General features: G+C 41.9%; 2 protein-coding genes across 10 annotated transcripts in view; both read left to right on the forward strand.

Annotated features, from left to right (window-relative positions):
* TOMM70 (translocase of outer mitochondrial membrane 70) overlaps positions 1-22,275 on the forward strand; it is a 286,607-nt gene that overhangs the window by 255,916 nt on the left and 8,416 nt on the right. The gene's annotated exons all lie outside the window — the stretch shown is intronic.
* Positions 1-22,275, forward strand: part of CMSS1 (cms1 ribosomal small subunit homolog) — a 231,255-nt gene that overhangs the window by 186,735 nt on the left and 22,245 nt on the right. The window contains exon 1 of one of the 7 annotated variants that reach the window (XM_068695964.1): positions 8,135-8,186. The exons of 5 other annotated variants lie outside the window; for them this stretch is intronic. In XM_068695964.1, coding sequence (XP_068552065.1) covers positions 8,150-8,186 — 37 coding nt within the window. In that variant the 5' untranslated portion in view covers positions 8,135-8,149. Of the gene's footprint in view, positions 1-8,134; positions 8,187-13,328; positions 13,571-22,275 lie in introns of those variants that run through there. One more of the 7 variants, XM_068695939.1, reaches the window with a different exon arrangement.

Below are 22,275 nucleotides of genomic sequence, written 5' to 3' on the forward strand. Positions count from 1 at the left end.
TGGACAATTAAAGGACATCTGCCTGGTAAAAGTCTTCTCCAAACTAGCGAGGAGAAAAGAGGGCAGAGAGTAGCAGATGTCTGAGGAGAAGTGTGAAGGTTGCCTTTTGTTTTAATTTAGTTCTTAAGCTCTTTCTAAGAAGAGATCTGGCCACCTTTGCTGCTCTGACCTTTTGTCTTATCTCATTCCCTCCTTTCTGCTGGCTCACGGTGGAGCAGGGGGATTTGACCCCTCTCGCATGACCCCATCTCATTTACAGTTAGTTCCTCACATCTCTGTCTTTCCTTAATTTTGGTCATGTTTAAAAAAATAAAATTCTTTGATGGCACCACATGGGCAGAAAGATGTCTGGAGGATCACATCATTCAGTCTGCACAATGCCTGGACGTAAGCCATTCTTTGAGTTCATTGCTTACATGACCTCTAAATATTTATTTTTGAAATGGGTTTACAAATTGCTATGGTTGATTAAAAGACTCCTGAAAGATGTGTATTCTACCAAACATGTGCTGAATGGTGGTTGGTTTTAACAAAACAAAACAACAGAAAAAGCAAACAACTTGTTTAGTTTTACATGCAGTAACAGTTCTATACAAAACTAAATGTTGTGTTAATCTTTACATCTTGTGACCGGTGTCTGAACAGCCAATACAAATTCAGGATGACAATAACCTTGGCAGCAATTCCAAACTCTTTTTATCAACCTTTCTACCCTAAGAGATGTGACCATAATTCTCTTTTGACGTGCCAATTTTACTGGATTTTTTCGTTTGCTTAGTTTGTAAGATATTCCCCTTGTGCATTTGCTTGGACAAATACTGTGTCCAATGTAATTAAAATCAAATTTTCTCTATTTGTTGTATATTTAAATTGTTCTGTCCTACATATATAGGCAGATTTTGGCTGCTACGCTGTACGCAGGTACGTGAGACGTTAGGCTCTTAACACCACCAATTAATTGCAGATCAGGTAAGGGAGGAAATTTACAGTCATTGCCTTCTGATGAAAGCTTAGTGGTTGTGTCTTAATAGAAATACAGAATGACTCTGAGGGTCAAACCCTCAGAATGTGGGAATCCTACAGGCTTTAGCTAAACTGATCTGTTGTATGTGTTTATGTAGGCCTCCTTTGCTGCAATGATAAACAGCTCTAGTCAAACACCGTCATATGTACTTGCCAGGTAAATATACATGAATAGGTTTACCTTGGGGATAAGGAGATTTGCCTTGTGAAATTTGAGTATGGAAGTGTAATATTTTTCAGCCTTCTACTTGGAAATGTTTATTTTTTTCAAATGCTTTATACCAGGATTAAACCTGGGACTTCATGCTACTAAACTGTCAGCCTGCTTCCAGAGGCACAAAGAGCCCTGTCAAACAGATCTGAGGCAATCACAAATCTAAGACAGTCTTTATCTGCCATGCCCGAAGCTATGTGGTAAATATGGCAATGTAAAAAGCACGACTCTTGGGGAGACAAATGGATTAATCTACTAATCTCACTTTCTAAACAGTACCTAGGAGAACAGATGACTTCCTTTGCCAAAAACGAGCTTTAGAAAATAAAAGTAATGATGTCATCTTGTTTTGATGATGGAAGTGGGTGAGGATAGTGCTATTCAGCCACAGTGTTTCATTATGGTTACTGATCAGAAAAAGTCTTGGGAGCATGCTGCTACACCAACATGCTCCAGATTCAGCTTTCATAGGTGAGGCCGACCGTGTAAAACGAGCCTTGTCTTTGAAGTTAATATTCACTTACCACACAGTGCCTCCTGACACAAAGGCAATAACACCCGTATTATGGGGCATTTCTGTTGCTTTCATCACCACCTACTGCACTCTTACTGGTAGTCAGTCGTTAGTTCTAGAGGTTAATGACACAAATCTAGATTTATTAGGGCTGTAAACCTGTGGGAAATAGTGCGTAGAATAAGTGTATTTTCCAGAATAATGAATAATGCAGTTTCATTAGATGTGACCATGTCGTGTCGATTTCTGCTGTAAAAATGACTGCGTGGTAGCCATTCAGGGTGCTTGACTTACTTTCCTCAACTCGGCTGTAACGTGTCAAATGTAGAACACTTTCTCACTTGCTAGCAAAGTCTTGGTCACTAGTTTGAGATTGTTAGAGACTTTGAAAGGTCTGTAAGTCAGTAAAGATTTTTTTTTTCCTGTTTTGATATTTTTGGGGGTAATTTGCCATCCAGTGGTTTATGACCATGTTATTGGTGTTATCTAGTGTTATTCAGTGCCCCTTACAGACCACTTCTTAAGTTTGAGGTAAAATATTCTTCCTCAACTTGGTTGCCTTTTAGTAGAAATGAGCTCTTTATTCCTGATGCTAAGAACCATGTGGTGTTTGCTGGTTGTAACGCTCAAGGGTGATGATGAAAAAGGACCATGAAGATTACTGAGTCCTAGAACCAAGCCCTTGAAGGATTTCTACAAGGTAGAAGCTAAGGAATTATGTTGTGTGCAGTAATTTTCTTTACAGTGCCCATTGCTGGGCTTTGGGAGGGGTGTTGCTGTGTCTTCCATCAGCTGCATAATCTGGGCATCTTCTTCTGTTGGTCTGATAAAGACAGTCTTGCAGTAACCCATGCTTAAAATCAAATGGATGGGCCAAAAGGGACAGGTTGTTGTCTGAGAAAAAGTAGACAGGTGTCTTGTAACTGGAAACTACAAAAAAGTATTCTTACACCTGGGGATGCAGAGACACAGAGTGGGGTATAAATCCCAGGCAGTTGTTTTGGTAGCATGTAGGAAAAAAAAGAGGGGAGGGATTCTGAATCCTACAAAGCTTTAAGAAACATTTCCTCTTGATACTCGCGCACGTTCTGTGCATTTCCTCGGGCTGAGTTTGAGACAGCTGGTGTTCTTCCAGACACTGAGGAAGCTGGGCGTCAGCACTGTCTGCTTCAGATAAGATTAATAATGTATAGCTTCATGGGGAACAGAGCCTAATCTGCTGGGATGCCATTGCTAGCACTCCCAGTGAGGAGGAGCAGCTGCCTGCTTTGGGCCTCCTGGTAGGAATGAGATGAACCATCTGAGACGGACTCACACTGGCTCCTGTTTGGTTCCACGGGCAAGTTGCTCACACCTTGTAGTTGACTGTGTTGAAAGCAGCAGACAGATCCGCAGACCTCTGATCATGTCCAAATCCTAGCACTGTATGCTTAAAACTCTCTGTGAAAAACGAGCCCATAATTCAACACAGGAGTGCAGCAGAAGGAACTTCGTTTCCTACTTGCATAGCAGAGTACGAGGGTACTGTGGGCTTCCTGAAGGGCATGCTAACAGCAGCCTTGCCTGGCAGACCAGGATAGGGTCTGTTCTTCAAATGAAAATCCTCTACAGTTACTTCTTCTTCCCAGTTTAGATTTGATGGTTAGAAAAAGAGCTGTCTGATCTCTTGAATGCTTTCTGTGTTGAGTACAGGTTGGAGACTTTGGACCTTCTTCTCTTGCACACTGTTTGTTACCATCCTGTTGATGCTGGCTTGTGCAGTGAAGCCATGATCTTCATCTTCACTTTCTAATTACTGCCATGTAGAAAGGTACTGGGACATTAGCAGCTCTTGATATTGCTGAGGAGGTTGGTAAGCAGCCAGCAGCGTTCAGAGCTGTGGAGTGATGAGGCTTTGCAGGCTCAAGCTCTTCAGGGCTCTCTTCAGAGATCCTGGCTAGCATCTGCCCAGGCTTGCCATTCTGAAGTAGCTTTTGGGGTCAGCCCCAGGGAAAGCCTGCTGCGTTCTTTACCTGTGCTCATCCTTGGATGCAGTTAAAAGACAAGATGTGAGTCAAGACCAGAGGATTGGGAGGGAAATTCTAGATCACTTGAGGCTGCACTGTGGGAGTGCTGGTGTTCCTGGTGGGGGATTTCCCATTCCTGGTGCTTAACCTGAGGCAGGAAGATCAATAGCATCTGCTCCTTTCCTTCTGATTTGAACAGTGCGGAGTGGTAGTGCACACAGCAGGTGTTACATGCATCACTGGAGCTCTTCTGAAACCTGAACTAAGCGCTGGGTTGGTTGCTCAGTGTGGAAAAAAATGCCTCAGGCTTGCGAATCTGTGCAGAAACTGCCTCTCCACATCAAAAAGTTAGCTCCTACGTCTCATCCTCTGGCAAAACTTTGATGCTTTCCCCTCTTAGAGGTTTTCAGTCTAAACTCTCTAAGTGTTGCTTTCACAATTGCTGCTAGATGTGAGCAGTTGTTTTCCAGTCTGGAGTAATTTTACATGCAGTTGAGGATGTCACAGCCTTTACACTGTACTGTGATTATTTCCTGCAGCAATTTATTCCTGTAATATTTGTGGCAATTAAAACTGTAAAATAGAGTATCTGTAGTACTGTAAGGCTAGCAGAAAGTAAGGGAAAGTAGTGACTGCTGAAATAGATGCCTTGCCAGGGACAGGAGTTTAGGTCTGTACCTTTTCTGTCGTCAAAGGGAAATCATTACGATTGTATTAAATCAGGTGTTTGCTTTGCTGCTTGTACACAGACATGAGCTACCCTTTTCTTTTCCCTATGCAGAACTCTTGTACCCTTGAAAACCAATCTAAATTGATATTTTGTTTTCTTTTGTTGGTGCTGTTTGTTTGTTTGTTTGTTTTGGCAGCTTTATGAATACACTGGAGTAAGAGAACATGGGAAGGAGCTTTCTGTTTTGCACCCCCAGCCTTTTTTTTTTTACAGGGAAGAGCCGTAATTATGGTGCCTTCTCAAAAGATCTAGGTAACAGAAGTGGGCAGCTGTCAGAGATGGGCTGCGTTTGGCCAAGCAGTTCAGCAATTAGGGGCTCAGCACCCCTCAGCAGAGGTAGGCGCTGCTAGGAGCAGGTCTGTTTCTACCACAGCTCTGTGACTGCCTCGAAGCAGCAAGAGTCACCCCCTCTGCCTTGCCCCCACACAGGGATGAAGGAAGAGTTCCCTGGGCTGCACACCGAGCAGGTGATGCTCACCTGCTCATCAAACCTGCTCCCCATCAAGAAGGGGAAGAGGTTTGTTCCTGTAGAAAATGAGGCATTTTTGTCATGATGGAGGTGGAAAAGTGTAGAGGCTCAGGGCTCTACTGGTGTTGTCTTCATTCCCCTCCTGCCATCGCTTCAGGGCTGTCTCCTGCACTCCTCTTGCATTTAGCTTGATCTCTCTGCTTGGTTGCTGCCTTCACATTTTTCCCTGGTCTTTTTGTAATGTCTGGGTCTTTTTTGTTTTTTAAATCCCTCTTGGATGAAGATGCAGTTTCCACAGCTGCTGCCAGGTTGGGGCAGCACACAGGCACCTCTGCAGGTCACACTGAACTGAGTGTGCGGAGCTCAGCATCTCAGTGCCACCTGGGCAAGTCCTGGACAATTCATTTACCACTCTTATTTCCATACGGTAGCAAACCACTGGTGAATTCAAGACACACAGGAGAATGCAGAGGAAAAAACTACATGCTTTGTGAGTTTAAAGATATAAATCACATCCTCTCTGCTGGGTCTTATGATGTATGAGTACACAACTTACATATTTGGAGTTCTTTGTTTGCTCTGTGTTTCTCAGACTGCACGTGTTTTGTCAGTCCTTAAGCCTTGGCTTACTTAAGCCTGGATCATGCAGATAATGTAGGCACTGCACTGTGTGTTGAGCCCTGAACATCCTGCTTTTCTGTTGTCACTGACAATTTCTGGCTTTCTCCTATAGCAGATGATGTCTAATATTACTGTCCTGGGTCTATGCTGAGCATTTTAACCAAATTTTACTGTGGCTTGTCTTTATTATAGACATCTATTTTAAATTAAAGTGTTTTATCAATGTACAGTCACTCTTTTATTTTGTAATCAAAAAAATCACTGTGCTTTTAATTAATGCAAGGCTTGAAGAGGAATTTGGTTTCTGAGTCTATGTTTGGCATTTTGCAGGCATATCATTTTAGTGTTTTGTGGTTGAAGTGCCTGTTGAAAGCTTCCATAACAAAAATAAAGAAGAAATTAGAGTACCTCTGAGACTTAAAAGGACTGTTAAAGAATTTATTAGAACAATGTTAAAATATGGCCTAAAACAAGTCATGTTAGTCTGCAGGTTGAAATGGGGTACCTGGGAATTCAGACTGTTGCGCTACTCTGATTAATTAAAATGGAGTCAGCTGAAACCTCCATTATAATCAAAATTGTTCCCCGGGGCTTTATTTTCATTACAGTCCTGGTGCAGCCTTCCAGTCCTTCCCATTGCTGAGGTAAGCGATCAGTCAGTCAGAAGAATAAGCAAACAGATAAACTTATCGTGACAATTTTTTTTTCTTGCTGTGCCAGTCTCTGGTAGTATTAATTTCATGTGGACATGCTCTCTGCTGCCAAAGACAAAACAGTGGGATGCAAAATCTCTCTGATTTGAAGGGTATCCTGTTTTCCATGTGGTCAGACTTGGATTATTTCACCATTCCTGTTTTCTGTAACTTTGGCTAAGACGGTGATCTCCCCTCTGCAGATGCACGGCCTATCTCATCTCTGTTGTGCTGAGGGTCGTGTTCCACTACAGCGCGGTTTCCTTATCGGTAATTTTGCAGTAAATCAAGTAGAGAGGAGACTACTTTTCCCAGCAGGGTCTAGAGTGATGGATTCATAGCGTGTGAATTCGTAGAGGATACTGGAGGACATCTGCCTTAGGAGGAGACTGTCTCCAGAGCTGAGACCTTCAGGGCCTAGATAAAGCGCTGCTTCTGTCTCTCCCATACCACATATATTCTGACCCCAGATTTACATCATCTGTCATCATTTTTTCCTTGAGCTGCACACAGTAGTGAAACCCTTTGGATAGGGATAACCTTTATCATGCCTTTGTTTCATGTCAGGGCATTCTCCCAGAAGCCACTGAAAAACAAAGCTATGACAAAGAAGCCTTTGAATGTGGCTATCGACGCAGAGATAGAGTCTGGGGAGTTGTAACTCCAGATTAATAGGGATCCCTCTGAGCCTTGTCTCTCCAATGCAGTGAGCCTCAAGGTTGTTTTTCATCCTAGTGAGCTGAATGCAACTGGTTTGGATTCTCTAAAACATGTTTTTAAAAAATGCTGCTTTTACAAGGTGGTGGTTGTTTTCTTTTTAGCAGAGGGACTTGGTCTTCTGTCTGAAGTATAATAAAATAAACAACTAGTATTTTATTCTACCATAGCACTCTCTGCAGGAATCCCCCAGCACTCTACATGTCATTCAAGCCCCCAAACACCCCATTGAGTTAAGAGGCATTTCTGTATCTTGTTTTTGTGCAGTAAGACAACCTGAGATGGAAGAACTGTTAGTGATTTGCCAAAGACTGAGCAGTCCCTATCAGATCTAGAAATGCTGACTCCAGAGCTCCTCAATGTAACAATGCGCAGACGTGCACCTGACTTCCATCCAAATAAATCCTCTAGGACTCCTTTCTCTCACCACATTTTATGTGTGTACACAAAGTGCAAAGAAAACACAGCATATTTACTAATCTATGTAGTATATCCTCAACAACCGTAAAATGTGAAACTGCTGAGTGCATACTGTAGTTTTGCACTTCTTGCAATAAAAATTCCTTCCGTGTTAACAGCTCTTTTTATTGACACGTTGTGGGGGAATACAATAGAGAAGAAGCCAGCCATGCCTTCTCCAGGGGTCACTCAATACCCTGCATTTCTTGATCAAACTCACATTTTGTCCTTTTGTTTCACTCAGGAGGAGCAAACTGAGTGGGGGATCCGGTACAGATACTTGTGATAGAGCAGAAGGGTTTGAAATGGAGGACTGTCTCTGCTCTGAAAGATGCATGAGATTCATAAGATTCTTTGCCCACGTGAGGGGACTATCTCTAGGAAGAATCAAGAGATCTATAATTAGGCTACAAGTTGTCCTCCTCGGACAGCTGGAGGTCGGATGAAAGTTGGTGTGAGGGGGAGCGAATGCTCTGCCTCTCCCCCTTCAGGAGTCTCAAATTTCCTGTTGCAGAAGGACTGAGAGAGGTCATATCATCTCCCTCTTTCAACGAGTACTTATCTTTATCGAGAAACTCCACCACAGCCTGAGCTGCCTCAGCTCCCAGGTGGGCTGGTTCTGGACGATGCATGGATTTACAATGGGGAGCGCACAGCCTGTGGGCTCGGCTGCGTGAGAAACACTGCAAAGCACACCAATCTTGATGTGTGATTTTAGCCCTTCCTTTTTCTTGCATGCTAGTGAGTTAATCCTATCTTCTTCTCAAGTGGGATTTCCTTTTATTGTCTTCCCACTCTTTTAGGTGGGTGTTGTGTGAGTGGCTGTATGATGCTACGCATCAGTTTATATTGGATGGCATCTCTAACCATGATATTAACAGAATAAATCAGAGTAACAGGAAGGATCCTTGCTGCTCGTTTTCTATTTAAAGCGAGTGCTCTTCAAGACAGAAAAGGCTTGATGTAAAATTCCTGGTTTTGACTATATTTTGCACATGATTTTTAAACCCTCTCTTTAGGAAAAGTACCTAAAACATTTGACATCCATTTGTGGATTATTTTATATTCTTTTCACCCTTTGCTTGTGGTTAAGAAAATTGCATGAGTACTGTGTCTAACACAACTGTGTTGTGAGTACTGATTATTTCATGTTATTTGGGTTCTAGAGGTTGGACGCTGTTGCGCTGTTTAAGTGAATGCCTAAGGAGAAGACTGGCACAATAAAAAGCTGGTTATGAGTGAAAAATGGAAAAGTTCACCTCGAAGGATTTATTTTAACAAGATTATGTTTAGACCAAGTTTTGTTTTATGTAAAATTATGATTTACGGTTTTGCAGCTGTGTGTATGCATTTTCACTCTATGGTGTTTGAGACATAAGAATTCGGTGTTGTTGGATTTCTTTCTCTGGCTTTTTAGCCCTGTTAGTGATCCCTGTAAATTTGCTGAGGTTGAAAGAATTTAGTATTGTGTAATGGAAGATAAGAAATTTGCGTTAGACTCCTATGTAGTACCACTTTCAACTATTTCTTCCTGCATGACTGTGCCGCATTGTGTAGGTGGGATTTTTACTGGGACTTTTTTTAAACTTAGCCATGTTCATCTTAAAATGAAATGTACTGGTACCGTCTAGCATTGCATAAAATCCTCTTCCTTGGCAGGTGTCACAGAGCAGCAGAAAGCCTTGCAAACATTGTTCTTAGGCAGGCTGCTCCAGAAAAGCACAGCCCTGCCATGCTGGTGCTTTCCCAGGCTCCCAGCTCCCGATGAACTCCCTGGAGAGCCCTTTTCTGCTAGCGTGCCGTGTACCTCTGTTACCACTGCAAGAAATGCAGGCCCCACTGGAGCACTCTGATTTCAGTTTAAATCAGTAGCTGTCAGTAAGCTGGGACCAGCTCTATGAAAATGAAAAAATAATCCACGCAGGTGACCAGCTGCACATCCTCTATTTTTAAATACTTTTGGAAACATGTTTTCTAGTATGGATAAACTGCTGCTCTGGATATATACCTGTGCTCTCACACCACTGCACGCTGTTTTGTAACATTGCAGGTAAACTGCTTTCAGTTGCTTAATTTCAGTCTCGTCATCATTCAAAGTAAAATTGTCATAGTTGCTCTCCTTTACACCTAGCCAAACTGGAGGTCCATGTAAAATAACTTCATTTTTCAAAGGAGATGCTTCATCTTAGCCTAACATACTATGTTTTTCTGTTAATGGATAGAAAGTGGGTCTCAACTCCCTGCAACTTCGTTGTTTGTCAGTGCACAGCTGTGTACATGTCTGTATGTGTATTGGTGTGACTGCAGGAGAGACCTGGGCATGACCAGGAGAAACCAGGCTGCATCCGCTGTGTCCTTAACTGCACCGATCTGCCTTTCCGAGGTCAGGTGAGGCCACTCCAGCCTCCCCTTCCCCTCCTGCTTCGATACAGAGACCATGCACCACAGACCTTAGCTAATTCTGAGTCGTCGCACAAGTCAGGGCTAAGGCACTTGCTGACACCACAGGTCCGTGCAGAGCTGTGCCTGTGCCCAGAGGTTCTGGGCGACCAGGTTGGCACCGTGGTCTTCAGAGATTTTTTGTCTGTGCTCATTGTGCTTAGACAAGAATGCAAGGCCTTGTTGTGCTTTGGGTAGAGAGGAATGAATTTGCCTAGGTGAAAAGCAGTATTTTCTAACCCAAAATTTGAAAATCTATGTGGGAGACCTTTCCATTAGTCCCAAGGCCTTATCAGACTGCAGGAAAATGCAAACTGCTGAAGATTTTGCTGACCTCAGAGCAGACAGTTTTCTGCAACAAGGTGTCGCTAGTTTTCTGGTGCGCAGAGAGTAAAAGAATGGCTGAAATTATTTAACTAGCTAGGACACCTAGACTTCCCTCAACACCCTGGCTTGTTTCCCTCAGTCTGGCTGGGCTGAGGGACAGCAAGGAGGGAGGAAAATCCCAGCGCCGTTTGCTGTTTGGTTGCACCAGAGGAAAGCCACCGGGCAGGCACGTAAATGCTGTGCGTGGTAGGAGGCTCGGGCTGCTGGTGGGAATTTCTCGCCCCCCGGCACTGCTTGGATTTACCCTTCTGGCTCGGGCTCTGCTTACACCTGTCGGCTGAGGGTGACAGCACCAGTGCCAGCAGTTTGTGAATGTCCCCTTGGAGCTTTGCCTGGCCAACTGGCAGCATATATTGTGAGCCAGGCCTCTTCCTCCTCCACAACCTTGGGCAGGAGGTCAGTCAGTACCTATAGCCATGCCCTCCCACCTGCATTGTGTAAAGTGGGTTTCAGCTCCCTCTGAGGCCTTCTTTGCTTCCCAGGTGGACAGAAAGGGTTTCAGCCTTTCTTTCCTGCATTAGAGAAGAAAAGAAAATGAAAAAGAAGGGAAAGAGCTTTCTTTTCTTTTTCCTTTTCTTTTTTTCCCCTTCTGCGGTGGTCTGCATTTCAGCAATATGAAGCCAGCTCCTTCTGGTGCTGGACATTTTTAACACAGGGGACAGACAAGGAAGAGGAGGATACCACTAGAGGCAGGATTGGCCCCAGCAGGGAAGAGGTTAGTGGCAGACTGAGGTTTGTCCACATTAGACCATGAGGCTTGTTCACTCCGGTGTGCTTCTCTCCAACATCTTCCCTTAATGCCAGGTTCATATCTGCCCCAATAACAACATTGCCGTTCTCCATTGCTCTCATTCTGCCACCTGTACATAAACAAACCTCCCAATGGTTTGTGGCCCCGCTCCTGTGACAAAGGTGTGATGTCCCTCCTTGCTGTCCTCAAAACCAGCTGCCCCTGTTGCCTCTTGCTATCAGCAGCACTCCTGCCCTCTGCCAGGGGGTTTCTTTGTGAGTGCTGGATTTGTAGGCTACGCTTACACCCATGCTGCTCTTTTTAAGCTCCCAATACCTGTAACATCAGTGGGGAAATAACTTTTCCCCACACACAAACAGAGAACAGGTGCCACAAAGTTTTGCAGAAACTAAGTGGATTCATTAAGCAGATGTAGATAGCTGCATTGTTTTCTCTTTTCTCTCAGTGCTAACTTTATAAAAGGTTGTTGCCAATCTCAGACAGCACTAGTTGCTTTATTGCTGTGAAGCCTTTTGCTTACTGGAGAACCTCATGAATACATTTACAGCACTTCAGTAACCCTCGTGTAAGAGCCTCTTCCCAAAGTTCTTGCAATGGAAACCTGGATGAATGTGAATTTTTGCATGCCACACAGCCCAAGTTGGCTCCACGGCATGTGGCCCTAATTGTTTGCTAAAGAGTTGTAGAACCACTAGAAAGGTTTTCTGAGCAAAGCAGGTGGTGTTTATTACAGCCTCCAAATAAACTTAACACTCAAACTGGGCATAAATTGTCAAATAAAAAATCAGAAGGAGAGGAAGATCAGCCGATCTTACACAGAGCTGAGAGTAAACAGAATCAGACGTTTCTTCAGCAGGTGAGACTTTTGCCACCATCTAATCCTTTACTTTTTCAGCCTGATACAAGAGATACTGTTTAATGAGTGGTTGTGTTAAAGAAAGACCTGAACTAAGTGCAGGAATCCACCCAGTGGCCGTGCCTTAGATGAACTCCCAGTGACTTTGTGACCTCTTTTGCACTTTGCTTACTCTCAGTCTAGAACCCATCGGCCTCTCTTCCAATGTTTCTGCTGAGGCTAGTGCCTGATGTTTCTGATAATGAAGAACTTTTTGGTGCTATCATATTAGCGTTTGGACTTTAGGGCCAAGTAGACCTTTCTACTCCATTTTTTCAGGTTGCCGTTCCTGTGTGTTTGCCTTGGAGGTATATGTGGTGGTGGTGTCTGTGCGTGCACTGGCGCTATATCCATGGCTCCACGGTGTCTTTACATAACAGTCTCCTCACGTTGGACTCCACACTGCTGTATCATGATGTCCGTGACCCCAAAGTGTATTAGGATCTCCTTACAGTCAAGCATGCCCTGCTGTACTCTCTCCAGGTTTTTGTTTTTTTTTTCACTTAAGAGTTGCAAGAGTTGCAAGAGTGTAAAACAGTGCTGAGGAAACCTGTTCAGGCATTTATGCTTTTAAAAGGAGAAGCAAGGCAGGACTAGGTAAAAGTACTCTGTGAAAGAGACTAAATTGAACACGATCTTTAATCTTGTCTATACTCTGGCTAAAGCTGAGCAACTTCTTCAGAATTGTGGAGGAATTTGAGCACAAGTTTGTCTATAAATTCTTTCTTTTTTTAAACCATGCTAGTTGTAAGAAGCCCTGTATTGCAACCCTGAAGCCATGTGTTCTCATATTATACAAAATAAGGTGGATAAAACATCACTCAGCACATCTGACTGCATACTTACATACGTAACCATCATGCACATAGTCACATATATGCTTTTCTGCTACTTTCAGAATGACACAGCCTGCTTTCTTGACTGTGTGCTTTTTAAATTAAACAGGTGAAATCAGACAATGTATATGCTGTTGCACATGCTGATACCTTTTTATTTTCCCATTTCCTTTAGACAGTGATAATGTCTAAATGTCTTTCTTTATCCCCCCCAAAATGTTAATGATGACATACAGAGCCAGTCTAGCAGAAAAAGCATATCTGGAACAAGTCATCATCAGTTGCTTTCTAATTACAATGACAATACAAAAATGAAGCAAGCTTACCTTAGCTCAGAAGGCTATTTTTTGCTGTATCCAGGCAGTTCCCTCTGCTTATTCACTTGAAAAGGGAAAATCCACTTGAATAACGAAAGAAAAAGTCTTTAAATAACCGAAGAGTGAGGGATATAAGGAGTCAGCTGAGCTCCTGATCCACTTGTTCTAGCAAATTGCAAAAACCTAGCTCCAGTAGTAGCTCAGAGCGGCTTTCCTCTCTTCGCCTATTCTGTGGGCTGAGACTCTGCAAGAATAGACCTGAGACGGTGCTGCATGGGAGAGACAGCGGGGGGACCTTGGCACGGAGTTGGACCAAACTCTAAATATAGCCCAACCCACTTTCCGTGTAGTTCTCTTCATACTCTGAAGGCAGATGACCTTGTCAGAAAACTGACCTCACAGCATGTCACCCTCTGCACAGAGAGGATCTAAAGGAGCGGGACTGCAATGTAAGAGGACAGAAAAGCAATCAACCATCTGCTTGCAGCACATGAATGTAGGTATGAGCTCTATTTTTATGGCAGTTGCAACTGATCAAGTCATAATGTGCTTTATTTGATCATTTAGACAAATGTGCTGCATGCCAGTTCACAAAAGACCTTTACAGATGAGAGATTGAATTGTAATTACTAATCTTGAATAGAGAGCATTGACATAGATGAAAAGCCTGTCGCCTTTCCTCCTTTTAAAAACGTTAACTCAGCACACTGTGTAGTATTTCCCCTTTATATTACATTAATCTTCATTCATATGTAAAAGGTTTCTGTCTATAAGAAAATGTGTTTTCTCTCACTCTTACGGTGAGATTTTTAGAAAATGTGATTTAAATCCACAAGCGTATGTTCCAGTAACATATAAATTTGAGACGCTAGGGTGGCTTGAAATTGCAGTGCAAGCTACAATTTCTGGGACCACGCTGCTGAGAATTTTGTAGTGTATGCAGGGGAGGAAGCAAGAGAATAAGAGGCTCAGAAATATAACCCTTGGGCTTTGGATAGGGAACCGCTTTTCAACAGATGGTTTATGATCCAGGGAGTTTGCCACTTTAACTCTATGTGGCAACATGTCAGGGTATTTTGTTCCATAACCTCAAGGAGACTTAATTTGATATGAATCAATCTGAAGCTCTGTCAAATGGACTTGATATTGCTATGTCGTGTGAAGACTTGTGAATAAAACAAGACGATGAATAAATCTCAACGACTTGAAATGCCTTCTTCCACATTTTGTGTTAAGACATAAAAGAGAGTTGGGGTAAAAGCTTTTTTTGCAGTATTGTTCTTTAATGGGATATATTTGTTGTTGTTGACACATAGCTAAGTGTAGGCTACATTTTATGTGTGCATACATTATTTAACATTCAGAGAAAACCTGAGAAAGCGTCAGGTCTGTGATAACATTGTACTATAGATGTGTGTGTCTGCAAAATAAACGAGCCAAAAAGGTGTCAATCATATCAGTGGTTGGTAAAATATCAGCGCCTATCTATGAACAATAATGTAATATGGGCTGTTAAGTTTTTACAATGTGTGCTGTATATTTTTTATGGACGCCCACTGTTTTTGGCAAGTTCCTCTGTGTAATTTTGTCATGATCCATCAACTGCAAGTCCACAGGGTCAGCCAGACTCTGTGTGCTACCTTCACAACAAGAACTACAGCTGTGAAGCCACAGCTGCTTCCCCAGATAGTGAGAGAACAGGAGGAAATGCAAATCTCCAGCAGTACTAAGAAGAGAGACATCACATCTGGGCCATACTACATGTACATTCCTGGGCAAAACTGAATCATAGTCAGATTTAGGCTGGAGCCCACCATTTAAGTAGTTTTATGGAGTTATTCCAAGTTCCTTTTTTTCCCCCGCAATTTACATGTTTCCTTCCAATTAACAAAAATAAACGTTTGTTAGGAGTGAATATTATAACTAATGAATGATGTTGGTTGGATATTGGACTTTAGGACCTGAAAAAGGAGCAAGTCTGCAAGCTGGAGTAGTTTCCATTCATGATAAATCAGTTCTTAGAAAAAGAAGAGGCATTGCAGTGCCCATGGGTCAGAAGAGCACAGGAATTGTAATACCTCACCAGGAGCTGTGACACACACCTCTCTTATACAAATATCTTGCAGAAAGGGTGATTTCTTGCGTACACAAATGATGTGATGGGTGGTTTTGGCGTGGGCATGTTCATTTTCAGGGGGCTTTTATAGAGTACTGTTGTTCAAGTTTACAGGGCTGTAAATGTTCCCTGACCAACCACTGTAATGTGAACTTCCTACAAGTAGGAGAAAAGGATTTAAGAGTGATTGTACTATTTTTTTTCAAGACGAATGAAACAATATTTTGTTTAACAGTGCTATATGCTCTGTTTTGTTTTGTTTTAAGATGGCTTTTGCATGAGTTTCCTAGCCATGCCACAAAGGGGGAAATATAGCATGGAGTCAGGCCCTAGTTTGTGCCTAGCTTTTGCCAGACTCATAGCTTGAGTTTTCTGTATGATGCTGGATGATCTGTCTGCTGCTTTTTAGACAGTTTTTCTCTTTGACTACCCACCCTTCTTTGGTATTATTTCCTCTGGGAAATTCCCCACAGTGGGGAACGATTTGGATCTAACTTTTCCAGATCCCAGGCTGTTTCTTCTCTCAGATGCCTGTTAGGATTGATAGCTACTTCAAGCCAGCTTTTTGGGGTTCTCCCTCATATGATTGTTCATTCTGTAACCATTTCTTGTCAGCTGATTTTTCTTTGATTAAACCCAAATTGCTAATCGCTTATGCTTGTTTAAAGATCACATGGAGCATTTTACAAGCAAGATGTATGAACCGCAATGCCTCAGCCAATTTCCGGGATGGCCAACTGCATTCTTACTTTCAACGTTCCCCTACTTCTCAGAGTTGGATAGTGTCTTCTTACCATCCTAAACTATTGCATTGTGTTTCTAGCATCCTTTGAGTGGTTTCTGAAGTGATTGTAGGGTATGTAATGCCTGGAATCTGTCAAGAAGTGAAGCCCGTTTTACAAGGTCAAGCATTTAATTATTTTATAACATTCATCCAGTACATTTCTAAACAGACCAAATCCATGCTACTTATAAGCAAACTAAATAAAATAATCTCCCGCTTTACCCATCTCTCTAAGAATATGCTTTTAAACTGAATTCAGGGATTTAAAGAGATTACCAGAAGTAAAGGGTGGTTTATGAAAGAGCAAAAGTAAGAGTAATGAGGAGAATACAGCAACTGGGGGATGTCATCTTGAGCCTTTGCTCATGGTGTCATTGCCTTGGAGTACTAGAGCAGACAACAGGAGCGATGTGCGCTCCGTGCTGATGTGTTAGTTATTGTATCTTCAGGCTTTGGGTGCTCTTGTTTGACAGGCCAGTCATGAAGAAATTAAGTTGGATGGCAAGCAATGAGATAGCCTGTCATATTCCTAACACGTCAAACCTTCATGTTTGCCCTTCACCTACTGTGGGTGGTGCTGTTATTTTTGGTGTGAGACAGGGATGGGATACCTTGCGGGTGAAAAAGTTGGTTTTATTAAGTGGAGGGTGGCCTGCTACTTTTATGTCTGCAAAGTCAATTTCTGTGTATTTTTTTTTAATCCATTTCTGCTTATAAGGCAATATATGAACATGTGAAGGTCAAATTATGACTAGGCTGGGCTGTAGCCGTGCAGTTGTGGCTGTACTGCAAGCTAGGCCTAACCTTGGTCCCGTGAGGCTGATTCTTGTGTCCTTACACATACACAACAGGGGATTTCCTCTGGTCTTGTTCTTGGATATGCCCTTTGTTTTGTCTTTCGGTTCACTCCCAAATCAATATATGTCAAAAATGTGTTTGGAAGTACCAATTTTGAATATTAAAGAGGAAGTGTTAAAAATAAGGGAAAAAGGAGAGATGGTTGTTAGAAATGTTCTGTGGGAGACTCCTTGCGTGGCCCAGTCTGGCAGGTAGGTGTATCTGTGCACTAAATGTTTTCTGTCGTATCAGAGCATATTGAAAATTATTTTGAAATGACTCAATTTTTTAAATTATTATTTATTTTTTTCTGAAATGAAGGTATATCCTGAATATCCTGTCACCAGATTTGTCAGGCAGTTTGTTTGTGGTAGATGTGTCTTCTGAACCACCAAGGAAGGAGCTTACACCTGTGTAAGCATATTGTCTTTGTAGTGTATACTGTTGCCATTACTTGTAAACTATTACCTGCACATCCTACAAACAGTTTACAATAATCTCTGCTTCGGCTTGGCTTAGGCAAGATGGGGCTGGGAAGGGTCTTACGCTGTCTGGATGTTCCCTAATGGGACAAAGTGAAGTGCTTTTGAGTCTTCAGTAGGGCTGCCTCTCTTCTTGCTCAGTTGCATATTGTGTGCCCTTCAGGTATGCCTCACAAGTGTAAAATACATGCTGTGAAGTGTCTTGGCAGGTAAAGTCCGCAGTTTAAGGGACACTCGCAGCTATGAGGACTTAGTGTTGTGCTGGAGCAGGTCTGTTTTGGAAGAGGAGCTCATGCAGAGGGAAGGGAAATCAGACCTTGGGATGATGGAGCGCTGGCACCACGTATAGTTATTGCTCAAATTATCTCAGCCCAGACATGGAGGCAGCGTTGATCTCTGTTGCAGTGGGCTGACAGTGAAAGTTGACAAAACGATGGTACTAACTGCTGGTCACCTGCAACAGAGCTTCCTTCAGGTGCACCTTCTTGCCTCCTGGTACTAATAATATAAACCAGTTCATTCACAGTTTTTCCTTTTAGTTACAAAGCATCGTAATAACCAAATATTTTAATGTCTTACAAGTGAAGGGACTTCATTTGATTCATGACCCCAGTGAGAAAACTATGAAAACTTCAGCAGTGTTTTAAAACTGGAGTTTCAAAAACTTAAATGAGGAGAAAAGGAAAGATCTTCATTAATTTTTGAAGAAAAGAGGCTCTTTGCATAGCCATATTGTCATTCTTTCTTGCATCAAAGATCTTCTGATGAGCTATGATTATGTCCTTTGATGTGATTAAATATTCATTTTTCATTACTGTCAGTATACCTGTTCTTTAATTGATTTCTAGGACTACAGCTTGTTTTAATGCAGTGTTCAGAATGATTTAACTCCTTATTCAAGGAGGCAAGGGGGTGATTTTTATTCTTTTTTCATAATCTGTCACCTGGATTTCTCAGTAGTGCCACTGGTGGTGATGCATGCTCATGACTTATGCTCATGATGTATTATTTGTATATATACATGTATATGGAGTATTATTTACCTTTCTGGGGCTGCCAGTGGACCCTTTCCAACTCAGGGAGAGCAACTACTTGAGAAACGAAGGGGATACGGCTCCAGATAACTTTTTTTAATTGGTTTATAACCATTTTATCACACTTCCCAGCAATTTCTGAACTATTGCCATGGCAAGTAGTCAGCAACTGATCTGAAGAACTGTATTAATACTAAAATTTGCATTCTTAGCAGTTCTGTATGGCTTGTCTTGAGGGGTTCTCAGAAAACCTTCATAGTCATCTGGTTTTAAACCATGGACACGGGCTTTGGAGCAATTGTTAGCTTTGTAATAGAAAAATTCAGAGCTGTTCATTGCCTACAGAGGGGGAGCTTAGCGAGGGTTGTCCTGGTAGGCATGAAAGAGATCCTTCTTTGTGTAATACCAGTGCCAGTGACACACAGATAACAATTTTGGACCTGTCCAGGTGATGGTTTAAAACACTCCTTCCCCATTGCTGCTGTGCACGACTGGCTTCTCCCACTGCTATGCACCACCTTTTATTTGCTTCCAAATGCATCTTTTTGTCTCTTCATCCCTCTCTTTTTGTCATTTTCATTGTGCTTGGAATACTTCAAAATATTTGCAAAGTTAGACCTGTTTTCTTACTTGATCAGCGTCCCTGGCAGGCCTGTTTCATCTAAAGGACCTCACCTGTTCCTTTGGATGTTGGTGGGCATCGTGCCTGGAGTGGTACATTTAAATATTGTCATCATCACGTTCAGGCCAGCTAATGTGATCAGCATGACCTTGGGGGAAAAAGGAGGCTTTTCCATTGAAAAAGGAGAAAGCTGGGAGCCAATTTTGCAGACAACTGCTACATTTATAAGAAAATGAGTTGATCTTGCACTGTGTGTGCCTCGTGGGATATGCGAAGGAGATACAAGAAAAATTCAAGCAAATGCATTGACATTAAGATTAATTAATCTGATTCACTGCAAATTTAGGTCAGTTTTAAATGAAAAAATATGAAAATAATAGGAAGGTCTAAACTTCAATTTTATTCTTTTCCTTGAGCTCCCTGTCTGTCCCACTCCATTCTTACTTCCAGAAAAAAAGAATATAAAATGGCAAATAATAACAACAACATATAATTTATAATATACATATAATATAACATATAATAACAGCAACAACAACCAAAAGACTTCAACACACTTGGCACTTGGCACACTCAGAATAAAATATTTTTCAATCTGCTAGATTTAAAGCTGGGAGCCTTGAGAAATATTTTTCCCCAGATTAATGAATACAGATCAGTTTAATCAGCCAATAAATAAAAACATAACCAAGCAGTCTGAAATGATTCCATCATAGCATGCCCACCAAACTGAATGAATTATGCTCACCTACAAAGTGATGACAAGGACATATTTTCCTGCACCATACCTGAACCTAAAAATAGAGCCTAGCAAATACAAAACCTACTTCCACAGCATCCATGGCCTTCTGTTAGAAATTGAAAACACAGGCCCTGTTTAAATTCTGGTTTTAGATATAAGGCAATTTTAGAACAGTCAGAGGAGGATGGAAGTCAGGGGGAAGAAAAGGGAAGAGGAACAAAGTTTGTAAAAAATAAATTATACACAAGCTTTGTTTTCCTGTAAGGATTTCTGGATTAGTACAGATATACAACACTGGTGGGATTGTAATGAAGAATGCAGAAATTTTTGTAACAGTTCAGACCCATGGGCTGTCTTGGCCCAGAGTCTCTCTGATTGTGGGTAGTGCCAGATACTTCAAATAAAAGTCGAAGCAGTCTCCCTCTTGGCTGCATAAGGCAGGTTCCCTCCAAATTCTGTCGCAGAGATTAGTTTAACTGGAAGAAATGAACTTTTCCTGTACTGTCCTGTTTCACCAGGGATCTTCTGGATGCCAAACAAATGTCTGATCTCACTAAGCTTCCAGATTTAAAAAAAAAAAAAATCCCCCAAACTAATAGGAATGATTCCCTCAGGTGTCTTTGAGTACATAAGCAAAAGAATAGTTTTCTGTTGTAAGCTTTCTTTTCAATTATATGTTCATTGTGCCTATATTATGAAAAGTTGCAAGCACCATACCTCATCTTTTCCTCAAAAAACCTTCTGTTCTCTTTATCGTCTCTTCCTATGAAGAAGTTTTGATAGCTTCTGTCATCCTTGCTAACATCCTCTATATTTCTGTGCTAGAATGGCTCAAACCACAAGGCTGATTTTCCAAAAATTATTTTCTGTTCCTTTTCAGTTGTAACTTTTTCTTTATTTGGAGGCATTTTAAGGAGATCTTCCTAGTAAAGTTTTACTTTTTCAGTCAGTTAAGCTCATTCCTTAAAAGAATGAGTGATTTATGTTGTGGTCATTGTAATTCCTGTATTAATCACTTCACTGCAGAGTAGTGGTATTGTAAAGGTCAAAAGTCTCAGTAATGGTGAGGCAGCCTAGCAAGCACAAATTCACACTAGCTAGTATTGACAAAATTGCATTCACATCAAAGTACGTGTCATTACCTCCTGTAGCATAAGGGATTTGTCTGCCTTTAAAATACTGGAATAAATAACAAAGTAAATGTACTTTCTTTGTGCAGATAGTGGTTAATGAAGGTGATGTTTAAAGGGAACCTGTTAAATTATCGAAATATCTGTGTGCCTCGTTACGTGCACGTCTATATACCTGTGTACATGTTTGTGTGTTAATGTGTGCGCATGTATATATTTGGCATGCCTATCAATGTACACAGACTTATAAGTTAGAAACCCTTGCATTGAATCAGTTGAAATAACATGATCAATATCATAAACATGAAGGTCTATTTGTGGAAGGGGAGGCAGGTGTTAAACACGAATGTTTTTTTCCATTTCAGCATGGTTCAAAGTAAAATGAAATATAAATACCTAATGACGGGAAGCCTATTAGTGTGTGCCATAGTGCTGATGCAGTACTGGAGAAAAAGGTGAAGAGCGAGCTCTGGAATTCATATTTATTTATCTATATCAAGACCATTACGTGATCGTTCAGACTTCTCTGATGACCTTGTGGTTCCAGAAGGTCTACCCACCACAGGCAAACAGATGCAGAGGATTGCTGTGCTGAATAACATCGTCCTTTTGGCCCCATGTTCCAGCAGTGCCTGGCTGCTCATGTGCACCACACGAGAGATGAAAGTCAGTGTTGTATTAATCAATTAGGTTCTGCCTTTGTGTCAACTGGTTATTAAAGCAGGCTTTGTCCTCTCTCCTGTTTGGGCATAGAGGAATTTCCTGGGTAGCTTGACACCTCAAAGCAGGGCAGGCAGTGCTGCTCTGATCCAGGCATGTTTGGAATCTGAGTTGGATGCCTCTGTGTTTATTCACATCGAGTTACAATTTATTTTGTGAATAACCCCACTGACTTCAAGGTAACCATTTGCATAGGGAGATACACTGCTTAACGTGAGCAAGGGTGGCAGAGTCTGGCCTGTGGTACTTGGATGCCCACAACAAAACCCTCCTGTCATCACTGGAGCTGACGTGGTGTCAGAAACAATCACAGCTCAAAACTAGCTGATGCCTCAGCCGGGATGTAAATGGCTGTTTCTGGAATAGACAGAAAGTTCTACTGTTGTATGAAGTGAAAATATTCAGGTACTGCAGGAAGATGTGCAAATGAGAATTGCTTTCACAGATGTTTGGGGATGGACACTGGTTGCCCCTTTCATTTCTAGCTGAAAGGGGAGAAGGACGTTGCATCACGAAGTGCAGCCCGTAACTTGGATGGGCAGTGAACAGGTGGTACATTGTTTGCCAGGCTATTTCATATCATGGAAACCAGTTGTCCAGTTTTAGATTGCTATTACCAGCAGTGTATCTTTTAGTTATGAGAAAGAGAAGACGTTATTTAAAACTTAGACTGCCCCTGTTTGCCTTTCAGAGCATGCCAAGTGGTTTTTAAAAAAGGAATGCTTAAAGATCACAGGC

This window comes from Anas acuta, chromosome 1 (assembly GCF_963932015.1).
Source record: "Anas acuta chromosome 1, bAnaAcu1.1, whole genome shotgun sequence".
Classification (NCBI taxonomy): Eukaryota; Metazoa; Chordata; class Aves; order Anseriformes; family Anatidae; genus Anas; species Anas acuta.